Source organism: Ambystoma mexicanum, chromosome 6p, assembly GCF_040938575.1.
Source record: "Ambystoma mexicanum isolate Mex_15411 chromosome 6p, UKY_AmexF1_1, whole genome shotgun sequence".
Lineage (NCBI taxonomy): Eukaryota > Metazoa > Chordata > Amphibia > Caudata > Ambystomatidae > Ambystoma > Ambystoma mexicanum.
In genome coordinates, this window is record NC_090935.1 from 1,458,706,517 (window position 1) to 1,458,726,626 (window position 20,110).

At 48.0% G+C, this 20,110-nt stretch overlaps 1 protein-coding gene across 1 annotated transcript in view; it reads left to right on the plus strand.

Annotated features, from left to right (window-relative positions):
- Positions 1 to 19,874, plus strand: part of LOC138510530 (zinc finger protein 614-like) — a 183,706-nt gene extending 163,832 nt beyond the window's left edge. The window contains exons 7-8 of the mRNA XM_069626254.1: positions 6,781 to 6,882; positions 17,890 to 19,874. Of these exons, the coding sequence (XP_069482355.1) occupies positions 6,781 to 6,882; positions 17,890 to 18,527 (740 nt within the window). The 3' untranslated portion in view covers positions 18,528 to 19,874. The remainder of the gene's footprint in view (positions 1 to 6,780; positions 6,883 to 17,889) is intronic.
- The last annotated feature ends 236 nt before the right edge of the window (positions 19,875 to 20,110 follow it).

Consider the following 20,110-nt stretch of genomic DNA (forward strand, 5'->3'; position numbering starts at 1 on the left):
TACCCAGCTCCTTATTGACTCGTGTAGGGCTTTATGCGAGCAGAAGTTGTTTGTTGCCTTCAAAGTATTGTTAACAATGGAAATGTACCACTTGCGTATACTGTGAAAGACCTGATACTCGTGTGAGAAGCTAAAGTACTGAATTCCATTGTACTCGTATTAACAGACTGTTGCTGTCTAACAGAGTGGTTGCGTTTTCCTAATTAAGGAGAGGGGACACTGATAGAACAATTACCGAATACCTAACCTTGACAATACGCTAGTTACAAGTTAACTCCCAACAGGGTACTCCCCAACAGGGTACGGGTAGTGAGGCATTTTTACATATATTTTCTTTAATAAAATGGCATATTTTGATAAATTAACAAGCTTTACTGACCCCTCACACCATGTACTAGATTGTCGGGACACAATTAACAAAGATGGTCCTTGAAGTTCCTGTTATAATGACATTGACAGATGCATTGAATCTATTGAAGGAACAAACTGGGGTCGTTCTTGTCACTGGAATCTTTGTCTATAAATAAGGAAATGAACATTGAAAATATGAAATGAAATACTGCTGATAGCAGAGAAAAGGTCAAAGAAAGGGAAAATCATTAAATGTAAAAAAAAAATACTACTAAAATGAAAAAAGATGTATTATCGATTCCATCTCTAATAAAGTTGAAGTAGAACAGGCAGAAGGCCACTATTGCATAAGACCTGGTAATAATGAGACAGTGAATACCAACACCATAAAAAAGCAAATTGAAAAAACAAATGTGGCAAAGAATGATATTCTAACTTGCGTTCCTGTAGCAAAAGAAGAACATTCTTAAGCATAATACACAGAAAAAAAAAATATGTGATGACTTAGTACAAGTTGATGATATGCAGTGTTTAGATGCTGCAAGCAAATTGTTGATAGATCTGAAAAGCCTTCTCAACTGGAATACTTGAATGTCAAAACGCGTCAGTACTCTAGGAATATAGGCATCAAGAATACTGGACCAGCATTAGCAGGGCCAACAAACACTGTTCATGAATCGTTACAAGCTGTTTGCCCTCCTATGCAGACTAAACATAACAATTGTTCAATTGATAATGACAAAGCAATACAAATATGCAGTACATTTTGCACTGGTGATCAGTTGTATATTGATAGATATTTCCATTTAATCTATTGCATATATGGCCACAATTAAGGTCAATAACTACTGATGATATGAAGATCGTAGTTATGTTGGAGAGTGAAAACATGAGTTTGTCTGTTATCCATTTCTCATCTGAAAATGTGACTACCTACATACTTAAACGTTCGGAATACTTGCTAATATTGGGATATGTATGTGAGCCTGTCAATTATGTATATTGTACAGGTCCTCCTCCCTCTTGACATTACAGGTGGTGATTTTTCAAAGATTTGAATAGAATTAATTAACCATTAAACCATACATTGAAGGAGGTAGGGTAGTGCACATTATGAACACTACAGAAAATGAATCTAAAAGCAGATTTGAAGAGGTAAATTGGGATTGGCCATCAACTGTGCTTTCTACTAGAGTCTCAATTAGACCCAGACCATACGCAAGTTATCGGCCTCCTTTCTTGGTACGCGTAGGACCATGCACATTTTATGGCACCAGGGGGTTTATATGACAGAATTGAACAACTTGATATTGCACTACAAGAAACCTGGATTTCTGGAACAGTGGATCTCGATTGTTGTAAAACTATATTTAAAACTGCTAATCATCATCATTTTACTTTATTTTGCGTGGTGTTGCTGGGGACCCATAGGGTCCTCCTTTAAGATTCTTTTCTAAATCCTTAAGTAAACAAAAACCCTTTAGTCTGAGAGATTGGCACACTCCACCTTCAGTGGGGTGCCAAAGGGATACTTAGGACCCCCCTTCTCTCTGCTCCTGTGACTTTTTAGTCACATAGACAATCGCCTAGTTATGGCTGGTGGCAGCTGACGTTTTCTACCAACTATTGTGCATTTTCTATACCGCAGGCTATGTGCATACTCTCGGTAGTGCACAATAGGGGCACACAAGTATCAACTTGGGGCCTCCATATTTTTTTCGCCATTTCTAGCATGGTTCTTTCTTAGCCATTTTTCTCCCATTCTGGGGGGGAGGTCTTTGTGTGTGTTTTGCCTTTGGCGGAAACCAGTAGGTATCCCCACCTAGGCTCCAGAGTGCCTGGGAAGGCAGGAAGTGGGGGATGAGTCCTACACCCCATTGTCCTTTGTATGCCCAGAGGGCCTGAATAGCACAAGCTCCCACTGGGGGGTCTGGCTGTCCTGACTGGACAGCCAAACGCCCCTTTCTGTAAAATGCTGAGAGAGATTGCAGAGGAGTGTTTGCTGGAAATGTATAAAAGGTGAGGCTTCTGGAGTCTAAAGCAAGTCGACCACTGAAAACAGAAGTAACCGAAGAAGATCAGATACACCTGCAGACCCTTTGCAAGACTTTGAAGCGATCACTGCGGTCCTGACCCCGTTTTCCCAGGGTTCCCCAGCAACACTGCCCAAAAGGAATGGTGTGCTGCAGTAGTAGTAAAACACAGAGGCTTTTAAGAGCTAACTTTGCTTGAAAAAAATATATCCTATTTCATAGATCTCTCACGGAGCAGTTTTGTGACACCCTCAAATGCCTTGCATTCTGCCTGCACTGCTGAGGAAAAATCAAGGTACAAATAGACGTTATCAGAGCCCAGGTATAATTCCCCCTTTTCTCTTGCTAACTGTAATAACTCGTCCCTATCTCTGTAGTTGAAAATATAGGCTATTATTAGCACTGGGGTGGGTTGAGGGGGAGCAGCCTCAGGCTTAGGATTCTGCATCAGAGTATGGTGTGCATGCTCCACTGTAAAGTGCTGCGATAGAGGCAGGTCATTCAGATTTTCATAAACCGTTTATCTACACGTTCTTCCATGGGTCCACCACCAGCATGTACAGGCACTCCCGACTATGCAAATGTTAGAGCACTGTGAGTGGGACTCATGGTCGGCACTCTTTTCCCTAATTTGCTTTAGCTCTTTCAGCTTTAAGGCAAGTAACATCATCCTCAACCACACTGACCATGTTTTCCACCTCAGTAGTTCTTATACTTTCCTTTTTTCGGTTTGGCTTTTTAATGAATTTATATTAGAAGTGATAAGGTTTCGAGTGCTTTAATACAGGGCTGAGGTTGTATCGTTACCAAAGGCCCTCTGCCGTCTTACCATCTGTACAATGGCTCCCCATCTGGGTCTCTGTTTCAGCTCCAGGGCATCAGTGACAAGGAGGCCGATTCCCACCATCCACTAGCACCTCCCCTCAGGCAGAGATCGGATCCTCACCTTGCAGAGGGGATCTAACTGACGGTAGTCGGTAGAGGACCGCCCAGTGAGCATGGCAAGTCCTGCAGGGCAAGCAGACTCATCTGCGTAACCCAGAGAGGCGTGGGACTTCAATGCTGGAGGCCTCGCTGTGCTCAGCCGCTTCCCCAGCCAGGGGATGGGTTTTCACCCAGGGGCAGATCCGAGCCATAGCATGGCTGTCGCAGCTTTTTCTGCAGCCAGCATCGGCGGTCCCAGCAGTCGGCAGCTACTTTATGTACTCCAGCGGCGTTCAAGCAGTCAGCGGCCTGCTGCCCGGGATCCCAGATTCATTGGCGCATCTCCAGAGCAGGTTCGCTTTTTGCCTTCCAGAATATTTCAGGGAGACCACCCCTCCCTCCGGAGCAGGATTAGATGTTTGGATTGCCTATTCCTTTGCTAGAAGGCCATTTTGTATTGCCTGGGTCACCGAGTCATCCTGAAGAAATCATCTTCTACATAATTGAACACTGTATAGTGGTGTTAGGAAACATTTCTCTTAGGTGTAATATTCCCTCAATTTATGGACCCCTCCCCCCCAAACATTTTGCTTTTGTTTGGCTAACTTAACCTGACTTTTGCCATTGGAGCACAGCCTTCTGCAGCGCTCTCCTCTGGGCTTTTGCTCATCTGTTATGGAGAAACTGACACGTCCATTAGACTGCCAGTACTGGGAAACTGTCTCCCTTAGCCTTTTGCCATTTCTTGGTAACTTTTTATCTATGTGCCAAGAAATTTACAGTACCGCGCATAGGGGTCCTTTTGTTTTATGGCCCTAGATACCCTCTAAGGATTTTTTTGTGATTGTACAAGTGTGCCTAGGATGAACTGGTGGCAGCAGTTTACTTTTATACTATGTGTACTTCTTTTTAACTAACCATATCGTGTTTACCACGTCTGGCTCAAGTCTTTCGTTCTGTCCTTTGTCCATGTTGTCCCTTTGCCTTGCCCCAGGTCGAGCAAGCCCGGGAATTCCTTATTTGGGTATGCAGCCTCCCACGAAAGCCGCAACCTTCACAGGCTCCTGCATGCCACGTGTGCTAGTGCCAGGAAGAGGAGTGGGACTGTCTAGTCCCAATCCACACTACCCGTGTCAGTATGTCTGGTATGCCTGAATGACTAGAACCACCATAGGCCATGATTGGCCCTTGCCTGGCTTGAATGCAAGAGAGCAGATCAAGATTGGCTATCCCAGATTTGAGCGTAAAACGAATCTTGGATAGGAGAAGGTGCTCTACATCCATTCTAGGTCGATCACCTGAAGTTTACACCGAACTACAGAAGGAGTCAAGTATCCTGAAATGCTAAAGCAGACCTATGGAAGCGCCTGAGACGTGTTGGAAGATTTGGTACCCTGAGCACGCTGTTGTCCTGTCTGACCCCTGTTTTTGCATCAATCACTGAAGGCTTGCAAAGGCACTTCAACCATTTGGAGTAGTGGGAACAACTACTCTCTGCATCTCCTGATTACCCTCCAATAGAGCCTCTTTGGAAGTGTTCCTGTGCCATCCAGTGAACTGACTAGCTGGAATACGGGGTATCTCCTAGGAGCGCTGCTGTCCCAAGTTGACATTCAAGACTTAAGGAATCACCAGGTTATGGTCCTGGGCCCTCTGCCGCCAAATTCTTAGTCCTAGCTCCTGTGGGTCATGATTTAAGAGCGTGCCATGCCGCAATCGTTTGCGGTCCCTGTGTCACCCTGCTGGGGTGACAGTCGTTGTAGGAGCCTTGCCTGCCTGCCCCCCTGTGCCCTGAGACGTGCTGCACTAGAACTGTCCTCTTTTCTTCACCGAGATTCTGAGAAAAGGCTACTGTCCCGCCACAGAAAATCGTCCCGTCCCTCAGCCTTGAGAGCCAGAACGACGTGTAACTGCAGGAGTTGAACCTACGAGCGACCTGGCCTGGACTGTATCCAGGGTGGGTGAGTACTTGCATCATTTACCGGTGGCCCCCTGGCACAGCCATTGTTCTTTACGCACAAGAATCCCTGAAAAAATACTCACCTTAGCTTGGCTAGCCTGCACTCCTAGCTATTCCCGAAACTCGAAAGTTGCTCTGCCTGCAAGGGTAGACCCTCCTCAAATAGTAGGACACTGTTCTTCATCACCTCAAGCCCATTCCTGAACTGCTACAGCTCCCTTAAGAGGACCCGCTTTCTCATATATGCACAATAGCGTGTTTTCAACGCACTACTGTACTTTTGAGCATAAGGCTCCCCACTTCATAGGGCTGGAATGCTTAAGTTAGGGATCCACTCTGAAGAACTGTCTAATTCTATATTTGTGTTAATCTACCCTTCTGTTACAGGTTATGGTTGTGATTTCCCCTTTACTTCATTAGGCGAAACTTAATTGTATATATGGTAAATAGTGAGAGGCGTAACTGTTTGATATTACTGTGGTGTATTCGTGTTTAATTATTAAGGCTTATAATAAATGTATATGTATTTTTATATACACTTGTCTAAGCGTTTTCTGTGGAGTTTTACTGTGTGTGCTCATTGTGGGCTTCCGATCACTCTCACCCTTACTGAAACTTGGTCTTGACCGCATGCCAAGCTACCGTGATTGATCTAATTTGTCCAGAAGTTTCCCCGGTACCATTAAACTAGGGTGGCCTCCTAAACCTCTTCCCACCGGGTCAGTCAGAGTTTAGAAATCCATCTTAACAATTGGTGACTCAAAAAGCACAGTTCCAGATAAGATTCCTGTTCTCGGGTCCCAAGTATATATGCAGTTCGGTCACCCACTATACTGATCAGTCCTTTTTGTTGTGCAACAGGCACCAACATAAGTTTCTTCATAATGGCTTCTTCTCCTTCCCCTCACATGGTAACAAACATTAGAAATAATTTGGATCAATAAAAGAAGTATGTCACTACTAACATCATGTCAAGCTACCTTTTTAAAAACTGAAACATACGTGCAATTAAAAACCAAATACATCACCATTAAGTCACTTTGAGGAATAGGGGTGCTCATATGAGTTATCAGCCATTGTGTTTTAAATCATTCTTCTATACCTTCCACCGAAGTTTGCTTTTGTTTCTTCTTGCGATGCACCCCAATGTCATGGGCTGCTGCCATACGGACTAGCCATGACCCACGTTGTACCATGTGTGTTCTCACTGGGATAAGGAGTAAGTAGCCAGGTTTTTAGACTCCCTTGTAGTGGTCTTTATGTGCGATTCATCATAGATCTTAAATAATTATTGAATGGAAGTCCTTCAATATATTCAGCACCTTCATATTCAAAAGTCATGATTTCAGGTTATGCCATTTTTATACAAGCCAAAAAAGCCAGAGCTGCCTAAGTTGCAGGATTTCTTAAGTTAGAAGAATCTCATTAAGAACTTTGACATGTCTCATGCGTGTTTTCAAGACATTGCCAGGTTATTCAATTTTTCACAATGTATTTTTTTCTTTTGATCAGGTGATCCAGTGCTTATGTCTGTGTCTTCTCAAAGTCTTGCATCCAAACAACAATTTTATTACCAGAAGGAGACGGATTCAGAGGTTGCAGAAAACCCCAGCGGTAAGTGAAAGCCATGAGGTTAAAATGAAAGCGCATTCTCGTGGCGGGTATCGCTGTGGTTGGAGCATATGCTTCACCATTTCCCCGAGTCTGGTGAATAAATAAATTATCAAGAGTTAAATTGAACAAGTGAATGGTCTGTGGCTAATCCTGTTTTGCATTTCGAGATCAAAGATGCATAAATCATCATAGCTGAATGGTTTGGATTTAGGGCTATGTTCAATACCCTCATCTGACATGTCATGCCATCCCTTGCTGTGTGTGTGTGTCCTTACCTGGTATCTTATTAATTGCCTACAATGCGGTGGTCTGCTTCTGTGTGGGTGGGATATCGGAAGTAGTGGACAAGCTCTGGCTTTCCCCAGCTTGTCAATGGTGTAGCACTACTACCTCCCTAATGGAGAATCATACTGGGGAACCAATGTCCCCTTTCTTTTGGCAGTCTGGGCATTTCCCTCGTACTTGTTGAAGACCAGACAGGATGGTGGCAGTATTGCCTTTATTTTACACTTGGGTGCAGTCCTGTGCACTTTTTATTTAATTTAATTTTTTTACTGCATGGCAACCTTTTGTGTACTGGAATGCAAGGGCATGTAGTTTAAGCCCTTTCTTGGTGCTTCACTGTCGTTTTGTCCGTCGCCTCAAAGGAAAGAATAGGAAATGGTCATGTGTGCAACAATCTGTATGGGCTCTCGCTCACTAGGAAGTAGTCTTTTTTGTGAATTAAATTGGTGTGGGCTGTGTAAGGGGCTGTCAGTGCTGACTTGCACAGTACACGCCCCAAGTCATATGGGAGGTCATGACTGTAGCTGAGCTGGTGTCCATGATTGGACAGCCACCCAGAGTGCGATTGCGGCATGCCCATCGATAGGTGGTCTGGTGTCCCCGAACCCAGATTTTCGTATATCAGGAGAGGATTTGGCGCCATTCCACTAGTCAACCACTGAAACCAAGAACCTGAAGAACGAGAGGCTGCAAATGGACATTGGAAGACTGCTGCTGGGACAACCATTGCCAAGCCATTTACCACATGGTGGAGCTCTTCATTTTCAATGACAGATGAGACCTTCCACAGTGCCTCCCGCTGATAAATGGGTGGGTCTATGGGGGCGTGGCTTCGAGTCATGGCGGTCGGTTTGGCTCTGTGAGAGCTCCCAGCTGGCGCCACGTTACCAGCCAAAATGCCCAGTGAATGGTGAATTTTGAGTTTTGGAGCTGCTAATCGGCGCCGGAGTGCGGCTCAGAGGTGGGAGTACGCCCAGAGAGTCTTCGGACTCGATTCTGTGATGCCTTACTGCTGTTCGGCCTGAAAGACCCATGTAGAGCCCAATCGAAGAGTGAAGTAAAATGGCGGCCGCTGCCTAAAGCCCAACGCAGCCTCACGGTGATCACTGGCGGATCACCGTGAATTGGGTGTAGGGTTGAGGAGGTGCCGGGACCCGACCTCGACACGGGGTAGACGCTGCGGTCCCCCCGTGGACTGAGCCCCCGGCGGCCGACTTCCTCAGCTCCTCCCGCACCCGGCTCTCCCCCCCTCCCCTCACCCTCCCGCTACACGAACTTGCCGAGGGCCGTTGGGTGGACACGGCCGGGTCCCTGGAGGGCGGCTGGAGGCACTCCCTCATAATCGACAGCAGGAATCAGCCGCCGCCTCGGCAACCAACGGCCCCGCACTCAGCCTGGAGCCACCGCGCCCCCGCCGGAGCTCTGAGAAGCAGCAAACACACCGGTCCGTCGGTGGAGGGGAGTCTAGCCGGAGCCAGGCGCGGGCCATCAACCTCCTCACTGTCCCCCCCCCCCCCCCCCCCCCTGCCCTCCCTCCAGAGACACACCTGCAGCTGGAGCGGGGGACGCGGTGACTGGAATCTCCCGCAACGCAGCGACCCGGCCGGCGCCCTGGACCGGCCCCGCCGAGGGGGCGGCCATCCGCTGAGGTGAGCTGACTGCGGGCCCCGCCAGCCTTGCCGCTTCTCTGTGCCTGCCCGCCAGGTAGGGGCACATCGGAGCGAGTCACAGCTCCTGTGGTGGGGAGATCCCGTGGAGCGCCACCCTCTCTCACGGTGCTCCAGGCGGCGATGCGCCTGGGGGCCCCCTTTTCCAGACAGACGGCACCCTCTTTCGAGCGGGCAACTTCATTGCACCAGGACTACCACCAGCGAGATCCCTAACTGCCCCGAGGGCCCCCACACTCCTTCCGGCTCCCAACTCTGACCCGCACTTGGGGAGCCACCTGTGGCTATCACCCCCAGCCTCACCGCACCTCGACTGGCACCAGTTGCACTGCCCTGGACCTTTGCTGGGTGGACTTCAGTGACTGGTAAAGGTGCCAGCCAAGAGAACTCCCTCTCTGAAGTGGGCTGCCCCCATCAGATTCCCAACTCAAGGTAAGGCGGCACCTGCCGCACCACGCTCAGCGGGACATCACCCCAGGGGCCCAGAAGTGGCAGAGTCGCCTGTGGCTTTCGCTCTCCCAGAGCCAAGGCTCTAGCTGGAACTCGTCTTGCCCTCCCCCCTGATCGCTCTGCTCCGCGGCCTCCTGGGACTGGCCTGGACCTGGTGCCCGATAAAGACTCCAAGTGACAGCAGGGGCTTGGTGCTCATCCCACATCACCTGAACTATCGAGCCCCCCCCCCTCTTCGAGGATCATAACTGTAGAATAAGGGCCTTGGGAGGAACCGCTAAAATCCGCAGGAGCCGGACTGTTTACCCCCCCCCCATCCTACCGGTACGCTATGTCTAAAGCTAATAAAACCACCAAGCAAACCGACATCTCAGCGCTATTAAACATACCTGCTGGGGGAGGGGCAAGAAGGCGGATCGCAACGAAGGTAGGAGGGGAGACGCCCCTCTTGAGGACCAGGCGGCCGGGGCATCTCAGGGGGTTACAAAAGCCGACCTGCATGACCTACTATCGGCCCTCACCAGGGAATTCCAGAAGGGCACGGAAGAAGTGAAGAGTCAAATTGCTCGTCTGGACAAGAGAGTGGGGGAGATTGAATCGAGAACCGAGGTAATTGAAACCACACTATGCGAACAGAATTTTGAGATCGGAGAAGGAGCTGACAGAATTAGGGCCTCGGAGTGCAGGTGTGAGGCTCTCAAAGCCAAACAAGAAGACGCTGAAAACCGCTCGAGGCGGAACAACATCAGAATTCGGGGAATTCCAGATGCTATCCCGGAGAAAGACCTCCCAGCATACGTTTCCGATCTCCTCCGTCACGTCATCACCCTTCCAGATGATTCTCCCCTGGAGCTTGATAGAGTGCACAGGGCAAGACCTAGGCAGACTCCCAACGGGGCAGCTAATGTTCTAGTAAGGGTACATTTCTACAAGCTCAAGGAGGAGATAAAGCAAGAGGCCAGGGTCATGGAACACATCCACTTCCGGGATTCAGAGATAGCTCTTTTTCAAGATCTGGCAGCAACCACCCTGGCTAAACGAAGAGCTCTCAAACCCATGGCGGACTGACTGCGCGAACGCAAGATACCCTACCGCTGGAGCTTTCCCGCGGGCCTCTCCTTCACTTGGGAGGGGAAAACTCAGCAAATCCCTTCCCCTCGAGAAGCGGAACTATTCATGAATCCGGACCCCGGGGAGGGGCCCCACGGGAGCTCGGACCGCTCCCCTGAGGGGGCCAACAGGGAGTCTCTCCGATCTTGGTTCCGGGTAGCGGGTCGACGCAGGGTGCGAGGCCCGTCATCCAGGGGGAAGACCGCCAACAACCGCTGAGGGCCCCACCCACCCACACCCTGATGTCTCCTCATCGAAGAACTGCTTGCACCAAATTCAGAGGCATGGGACTCCCGGGGTAGTGGTCCCCCAGACGGTGGCCCGACCCCCCTCCGGGGGCTCTAACTTGGAATCCAGCACTAAATACTCGACCTGGGTCACCAGGACTCTGCCGGAATGAACCCACACCAGCAATCTCTTCAACCATAATAACCTGCTGGGTGCTCTCGCACACTCCATTACGTTCACCAATACAGCACGAGACCCTTTGGTCTCCTACTCAGCTGGTAGCCACGGCCCAGCCGACAGCCCCGTTGGTAGAAGGCTGGTCTGGATACCGATACTTGTTTCCTGTTTCAAGTTTTGTTTGAGTTTTTTTTGTTGGTTCAGCTTGGTCAGAGGGAGAGGGGGAGCTGGAGAGGAGAAGAGGACTGGAAGCGGGGGGGGACCGGGAATCATACCACAAGAGGAAAGGGTGCTCATTCCCCTGCACGGAACCGCCACAATAACGGCCATTTGCCCCTTCGGAGAGTGGGGGCCTCCAGCCTTGCAAGTAGTAAAAGGCACGATGAATCATCTATCCTACCTATTCACAAATGGCCCGGCTGAATAGGGAGCTCTCGATCTTGACCTGGAATGTCCAGGGTCTGAATGCCCCTCGAAAGAGGAAGTCTGTGAAGCACAGACTCGCCCAATTGACACCCGACATTGTGTGCTTGCAGGAGATGCACCTCCTCAAGATGGACGAGCGCTGCATAGCCTTTCAACGCTACACAAAACGGTACTTTGCCTCTGCTGGTCTTAAGAAGAGAGGGGTCGCCATCCTGCTAAGCCGAGACTTACCCTTAACAAACATCTCCATCAAGAGGGATCCAGAGGGATGGTATCTTCTGCTGAAAGGTCTATTAGTAGAGCTTCCCATCACCATTGCAGCCATATATTGCCCAAACACAGCACAAAGCCTATTCCTTCGCAACCTCCTCCCCACACTCCTGACTTTCTCCGAAGGCCGGCTACTCATAGGGGGTGATTTCAACTTAACGCCAGACCCAAACCTGGACAAATCGCTCCCTCCATCTAAGGAGGACTTTGGCAAAGCGCTCGCTATGGCAGAATTCTTGAGGGAAACCGACACGATAGATGTATGGAGATGGGCCAACATGGGGGCAAGGGACTACACTTTCTTCTCCCACGTCCACCTGGGGCATTCAAGAATCGACCTATTGCTACTCTCTAGCACTCTTATCCCCTGCGTCGAATCCATCCAAATTGGACACAGAGCCCTTTCGGACCACGCACCAGTCACAATGATCCTGAGGGCAGAGAGCTTCCCCGAGCAGCCTCAGCAGCAATGGAAACTTCAAGACCAGATCTTGACAGACATTGCAATCAGAACGGAAATGGCAGAAGCCCTCAAGAACTACTTTAGGGAGAACACCACTGGAGACACACCAATTGCCACGATCTGGGACGCCATGAAGCCTGTCAAAAGGGGCACGGCAAACGACTGTACCGCCAGGCTCAGACGGCTGCGCAAGCTGCAACAAGACGCACTGGAAGCGGAAGTGATAGAAGCCGAACACATCCTCAAACAAGGCCAGAATAGGAAAGCGAGCCGCGTGCTCCAAAAAGCGAAGCGATCCCTAGAAATGCATCTAGCAGACAAAGCGGCCAGAGCACTAACATATACCAAACAGTTCTATTATGTGCACAGCAACAAAGCAAATCGGCTCCTGGTCCACAAGCTGAAAAAGCTGCAAACGAGAAACACTATCCAATGCCTCCAGGACGCACAAGGGACCCCTCACTACGCCAACTCAGAGAAAATAGAAATCATGACGGCACACCACAAAGGAGTCATGTCGGGTTCCCCCGCAGCCGCACAAGCCAAATACTTAGCAGGAGCATACCCGAATGTCCCACACCCACAACTCAAGGCACTAGAAGCCCCCATCTCGGCAGAAGAAGTGAGCGAGGTTTGCAGGTCTGAAGAACTCAACCCCAGGTCCGGATGGGCTTACGGCGCAATTCTACAAGAAATTCTCATACATACTCGCTCCCCAGCTGGCGGCCCTCTTCAATTCGTTCCTATCAACGGGAACCACCACCCCCTCAATGGAAGAGTCATTAACCATGCTGCTACTGAAACCTGGAAGGGACCGGAGTCACTGTGCCTCCTACACACCCATCACCCTCCTGAACTATGACGCTAAAATGTTCACCAAAACCCTTGCGCCCAGGCTGGCTCCCTTGCTTCCAGCCATTATCCACCCAGACCAGACCGGATTCATTCCCGGCCGTAGCACCCATGATAATATAAGGAGAACCATAAACATCATCGAATCAGCCAGCAGGAAAGGGCAGGAACTGATGGTACTATCCCTCGACGCTCATAAAGCATTCGACATGCGCGACTGGGGTTATATCCAATCAACCCTACATCATTTCGGCTTTGGGCCGAATTTCATAAAATGGACTCTAGAGAAATATAAGCATCCCTCCACCAGGTCCGACAGAATCAACATCTCAAGAGGCACAAGGCAAGGATGTCCCCTGTCCCCTCTAGTCTTTGCCCTCTCTATGGAGCCTTTCGCGAACAGGATACGACAAAACTCAGGAGTCGAGGGCCTGACCATCAAGGACCAAATGTACAAAGCCGCCCTGTACGCCGACGATGTCCTCCTCACACTAACCAAACCAAGGGAATCCATGAAAGCCCTATGGGGGGAACTGATGGAATTTGGGGAGGCATCGGGATTCAAGGTCAACCTATCCAAGTCGACAGTACTGAGCATTAATCTGCTGTGAACTCTAACTTCAGACTTGGAAAAAGAATATCTTATACCCTGGGCGAAAAAGCAACTACCATACTTAGGGGTCCAGCTGCCATGTGCACCCTGCAGATTATACAAAGCCAACTTCCTGGCGCTTCTCAAAGAATTCAAGAGCGACCTGACACGCTGGCAGTAACAAGAGATCTCTTGGTTCGAGAGAATCACGGCCCTGAAAATGAACCTTATTCCTAGACTACTTTATCAGTGCTCAGCCTTACCCACCACCATCCCGAAGCAAGCGGTCCAAAACTTGCAAAAAAGCATTATGAGGTATATCTGGGAAGGAAAACGGCCTTGAATCCCAAGGAAGCTCATGCTCCGGGGTCGGTCGATGGGAGGTCTGGGAGCGCCCGATGTTGCCAGATATATCCTGGCTGCACAGCTCTCGTACGCGTTCGCCTGGCTTCCCTCCACCCAAAAACCCCGCTGGCTAGAGCTAGAAGAGGCTTGGTGCTCAGCCCCGATAAACTCTCTACCGCATATGAAACGCCCAGCGAAGGCGAGGGCAGGGGGCCTCTGACAGCGACCAAGAACACGGTGGGGAGCTGGAGGAAGGCGGCGCAACTGTGGAAAATCCGCAGCACAACAAGCCCACTCACCCCGGTCTGGAGGAACCCGGAATTCACACCGGGCTACAACCCCAAGAACTTCATCAGGTGGAAAAAAGGAGGACTGGAGAGGGTGTAAGACTTTTATGAGGTAGGAAACCTTTTCTGGATTTCGAGGCCTGCAAGAGGAAATTCAAAGTTCCAGAAAGCGAGAGATTCAGATACTCCCAGCTTCGTCACTGGCTCTCGAACAGGGACATGAAGCACCTCGGAAGCAGAGACCTCACAGCCCTGGAACACACCCTCACAGCATCCCCCCACGAAGGGCAAAATGTCAACCCTCTACAAGATCCTCGACAGAATGGACACGACCCGGAAGCAACCGTACATGCTCAAATGGGAGAAAGACATCGGGAGGCCCATCGAACCGGAGGAGTGGGACCACATTTGGGCCAGAGCACATAGAAGCTCAAAATGTTTATCCAACAAGGAGGGGGCATTCAAGGTGTGTTACAGGTGGTACCGGACCCGAGAAACGCTCAATAAATGCAACCTGTCAATCCCATCGACGTGCTGGAGAGGATGCGCAGACAAAGGCACACTATTCCATCTATTCTGGACATGCCCCAAGGCCACCCAATTCTGGAAAGTCGTGTTAGAGCAAATTAACAAGATCACAGGCCTAGCAATCCCATGGGACCCGGGTATCGTCCTACTAGGATCAAGCGGCGAGGGCCAATTCCCTCTATCAGGGCACAGAGCCGAACTATGCGCCCACCTGCTGACGGCCGCGAAGATCTTTGTGGCCAGGCTTTGGAAGAGGGCCCGGCAGTACAAATGTGGTGGACAAAATGCTGGGACATAATCGCAGCAGAAAAAATAACTGCCCTCTGGTTCGGGAACAGAGACAAATTCTATCAAGAGGTGGGCCCCTTTTCTGGACTACACTCAAAAATACCCAGGACTGGCCCGACAACCACCCTCCCCACGATGGATGGGTAAAGCTGACTGAAAAACAAGGGCGGAAGGGCGCAACAGAGGTATGGACTGGAGGAGTGCCTCCCCTGCTCGTCAGTCCAGAGACAATACAATGAGAGCCCAGACCTTTGTGGAACCCCTCTTCCGCCCCCCAACAAGTTCCTGAAGCATGAACAATCCCCTTGATTACCTTCACCCAACCTGGAGCTACTATCTTTGGATCCCCCCCCCCTCCTGAAATGCCCCACGAACATTTCTCTGACTTGTTGTTGTTGATGTTCTGTTGTCTGTTAAAAGTATTTACAAGCACTGTAACGCTCCGTGCAGCGGTCTCAATTCACATGCCACAAGTTATATGATGCTTGCATAAAATCAATAAAAATATATATTTAAATAAATAAAAATGGGTGGGTCTATACTGTTTCTGGTCCTGCATCCCCAAGTTCAGCCCCCTCGAGCTCTGAACAGTCATGGGCATGCAGCTGGCATCTGCCTTTCGAAGAGGGTGCTTATTCTGTTCACTTGATCTCATGCAGCCTGGTGCTGTGAAATTTACAGTGCACTCTAATTATTGGCCCTGGACATCGCTTATCTCTGACTCTCTGCCAAGATGAGCCTTTCTGGAGCCAGAGTCCTGTGGTCCTGTGTGTTTGTGCCTGCAGACCCTGTGCAGAGTCACCATAACGTTTCATCTTGTCTGTCTCAGGAAGATAGCTTAGCGGCAACGTGCTCGCCTTGGAAGCAAGGTGACACTGAGCCACCCAGGTTCGATCCCCAGGTCTGCACTTAGAAACCTCTTGGTATTAAGTGCATTATAAATAAAATATCATACCCTATGGGCTCCCAACGTCATTGCATCAGACGTTCTTCATCTTCAGACCAAGCTGGTGGTCTTCCGAACCACAAGGTTGCTGATGGACAATTGGTACCATTAACTCACAGGACCAACTTGTCACACCTAAAAAACACTGCACCAGCAACCACAGGACCTCTAACTCTGCAAAAAATAGCGAGAGCAGTTGCCTATTCTGAATGAAACACAGGGCTAGTTTGAATGCCTGTTTTTGAAGTACCCTTGGTCCCCATTTGCGAAGTTTGGATCTTAAATCCTACTCTGCATGTATCCTTGCCTTGCTCCTGGTGGTGGTTCCGGGCCCTAAGAATCCTTTGAGGCCCCTCCCCCACCCCATCCAGTATAGGTAGGTACTGCTTCTCTACATCGGACAAGTACTTTTGTTCTACTCAAAATGTCATTGACTAAAGGGCCATTGCATTGAGCCCATTGCTTCATATAAGAGAACTTTAAATAACGTTTAAAACTGCAAAAGTAGCCAAACTGAGTTACTTACCTTGAACACGTATTCCTAGGTACGGTTTGGACTAATTAAGTTTAGGTACTGGTACTGTCTTATAATTGTATAAGGCCTGTGATAACTTGTGTTAACATATTTTCTCTCCACTTTGTCATTACAACAGTATCGACTCACAAATGTATTAATGTGTGTGTGTGTGTGTGTGTGTGTGTGTGTGTGTGTGTGTGTGTGTGTGTGTGTGTGTGTGTGTGTGTGTGTGTGTGTGTGTGTGTGTGTGTGTGTGTGTGTGTGTGTGTGTGTGTGTGTGTGTGTGTGTGTGTGTGTGTGTGTGTGTGTGTGTGTGTGTGTGTGTGTGTGTGTGTGTGTGTGTGTGTGTGTGTGTGTGTGTGTGTGTGTGTGTGTGTGTGTGTGTGTGTGTGTGTGTGTGTGTGTGTGTGTGTGTGTGTGTGTGTGTGTGTGTGTCCCCCCCCCCCCCCCCCCAGTTGGACATCAAGTATGTTTGTGTATACAAATGTATTTGTTTCTTACTTGTAGTATTCTAGCTGAATGCATCTGTATTGTTAAATAAGTGTATTTTTTTAATTCTTACTTGTGTGGTAAATCTATTGCTTGAAAAACGTGTGTATATTAACTGTAGTTTACACCAACTCCTGATCTCTCTAATCTAAGCCTTACTGCTCAGCCTTGTTACAAAGTGGAGTTTGGTTAGTCTTTTGTCATAAACATTTGTAGGTCACTAAGGTTGGCTTCTCAGAACCCTACGTTTCCAGTAGCTCTGAAAAACCTCCAACAACTGTACATAAAGACACAAAAGTAAGACTGTTAAGAACATTTTTGGCATTTCTAGTTTTGTTTTTCACAATCGCAGTAATCGCCTCCTTTAGTGAAATCCTGTTTCACACAAGGCAGCATTCTCCTTTTCAGCTTTCTAACCATCATTACTCTTATCAATAAGGATTGTGTTAGTGTAAGGCCGGCATGCAGCTTTAAAAAGGCCAGTGCCTCGTTTCAGCTTGTATGCAACGTTGACAGAATGGTGCTTAAGCTCTGCCTCTCTTCCATTGTAGGCTCTGAGGTTTGGTAGCGGCCTGGGTGGGCAGACAAAGTGATGATTTTTGCATAGCCACTGTGCCTTGAAGAGTAGATAAGCCATTTGACACATAATAAAGTATGTATTTTATAAATGTGTGTAGAATAACACTGCTAAATGAACCACAGCAGTGTGCTTTGAGGTTACCGGACAGAGACTGCAGTTACGTTTGAGATTTAAGATGAGTTTTGGGCAGGTTTATGAAATGCAAGTAGTTTTTGCAAAGACTGGCAGTGTCAAGTTGAGCCAGGCCTGTGCCAAAGAAACAGTAACTTCTTTTAGAAGGAAGATTAGGTTTTAGAGGCTATGCTTGTGGTGCAGAATTTGCTTTAAAATCTGTCCCCTCGATTCCGGCCACAGTGCTTTGAATTGAATGTAAGACTACCCCAGAAAACACTGACGGGATTTGTGGACTGTAAAATTGTGTTCCCTGGCATTGAACCTATTTTGCTTATTGCACCCATGAGGCTTGACTTTTTTTTAATTTTTTTTTTTATTTTTTTTTATCAACAGGTAATGGCAGAAGGCACAGGAAAGTGGAATCCGCTTCATCTATAATATGCAATGAAAAAACAACATTCAAAACTTTGCACGAAAAAGCTACATTGGAAGCCCTCCAGAGTACAGAAAAGGGAGCAAGTGTTAGAAATTCACAGTGGTCTGACCATGATCCGGAACAAAGAGATGAAGAAGCACCTCCACATGAAACGGAGTTCATGCATCCAGAAGATTCAACATTCTATCCGGGAACTTCCAGCTTAGAGAGACTTGATACGTACAGTGACTGTGAGAGCAATCCTTGGAGCGCAAATTTCCTTACCTGTCCAACGAGCACAGAGAACGATTGCAGACCCTATGCATGTCCCGAGTGCATGAAAAGATTCAAAACCAAGCAGCATCTTACAAGGCACCAGAGAACTCATTCAGGAGAGAGACCATATCACTGTACGGAGTGCGAAAAGAGCTTCAGTCTAAAGCACCACCTTATTGGACATCAACGAACTCACACGGGCGAAAGGCCGTATCAGTGCACAGAATGCAATAAACGCTTCAGTTTGAAAGGAAATCTCAATAATCACATGAGAACACACATGGTCACTTATGAGAAAGCTCAACTTGAAGGGTTTAGCCCACGAAGGAACCTACTGTAGCTTGTAGAAATGTACATGAAAACGGACCAACATGAATACGTGGCCAACTGAAATAATTAGGGTTGTTCCATTCCTCAGAATTTTTTCAAGTGACCTTGAAAACACTAACCCCAAGAAAATGCTTTCCATAACTTCAGGCAAAGAGTGTTGCCTACACATTCAAAGTATTTATCAGTGTCAACAAACAATGTACAGAAAGATGCCATCAAGCATAATGTGGGTGTTAAGACAAATACTTGCATTAGCTTGAAGAATAGAAGCAAGAATAATTATTCTAACAGAGCCCTACTTAAAAAAAAGATGTAGACTGCATGCATGACCTCAAGGTTGCTAGAAAATGTTTTGTTGTTCCTACTCTCTTTACCCCTATATAGAAGATCATGTTCTATTCTCCCCTTATTCAAAGTAATGCAGTTATTTCCTGGTCAGAAAAATTGATACAATGACTGTGTTGTCAGCAAGACGTTCTGGGCCAATACCCCAGTGAAATTAGGCTTCATCACTTTATGCCAGTAGAGGTATGCTGGCTTACTCTGTTGCCATATAGGCAACACTTCACACACATAAAACACTAATGCTGCAAAAAGTTAATGTAGGGTAAAACCTACCGATCCTTTGCACCTAGACCTTCGATAACAAAGTCTAATATGTTTACTACCAGCTGCATAGATGCATCCAGTAACCGGTGTGCATACACTGGGTCCGGTCAAGTTTAACTTATAAATCTCTATGTATTATACTAGATACACTATCCTGTTAGGACCTACCAAAAAGGCTTTAGTAGTGAAGGTAAGACTCTTTTTAAACACTCCAGAAAAAAGACAACCCTCTAGGTAAATAGGCCAAGAGATAGCGTTGCAAGGAAAAAAAATAACAAAGGACACTGCTGCTTGAGAGCACTATGGTTAATCTAAGACAAGCAGAAACTTAAAAGGCTGTTGGCGTCATCGCATATAGTAGGAACTGATGCTACTGATTGGCAGAACCCTAAGGCTACAATTGGTTGGTTCTGTTGCCATCGATCAGGATCCATGTGGGTCAGCTGGGCTCATCTCCGTCTTGGGTGAAGGTCAGGTTGCTCGTATTATACTTTGTTACAGCTAAACTAACACACTAATCTCCCTATTCCATCACTGTGGCATGCACCTGGGTGGCACGGAAACTGGTGCCAGGGGGAAGGGAGGATAAAATACAGTCATGCTGACCCACACATTCAGGGCTCCGTTGATCCTGCATTTGCAGTCAAGGTCTCCACCCTGGGTTTGATCTTTAATGTATCCCTGCCTGTACTTTGTGTTACAAAGGGTGTGTTTTATGCTGGAAGAAATACAGTTGCGCATGCTTGGATCTTTTATTGCCACTTGATTTGTGTTAGGACAGGAGGGTTGCTTGCTTATCGGAGAATGCAGAGGTGTGGGGGTTGCGTCAGTGCTGTCGGCCAAGCTTTGGGCTCGCTGGGTGGGGGTTAGGGGCCTATTGGCCGTTTAGTAGAGATTAATGGATGCTTCGCAGAGCCTGGTGTTGTCTTATGCTCTTGCAGGGTACATTCCTTTGAAAGATACTAAATGTTTGCAATAGTGGAG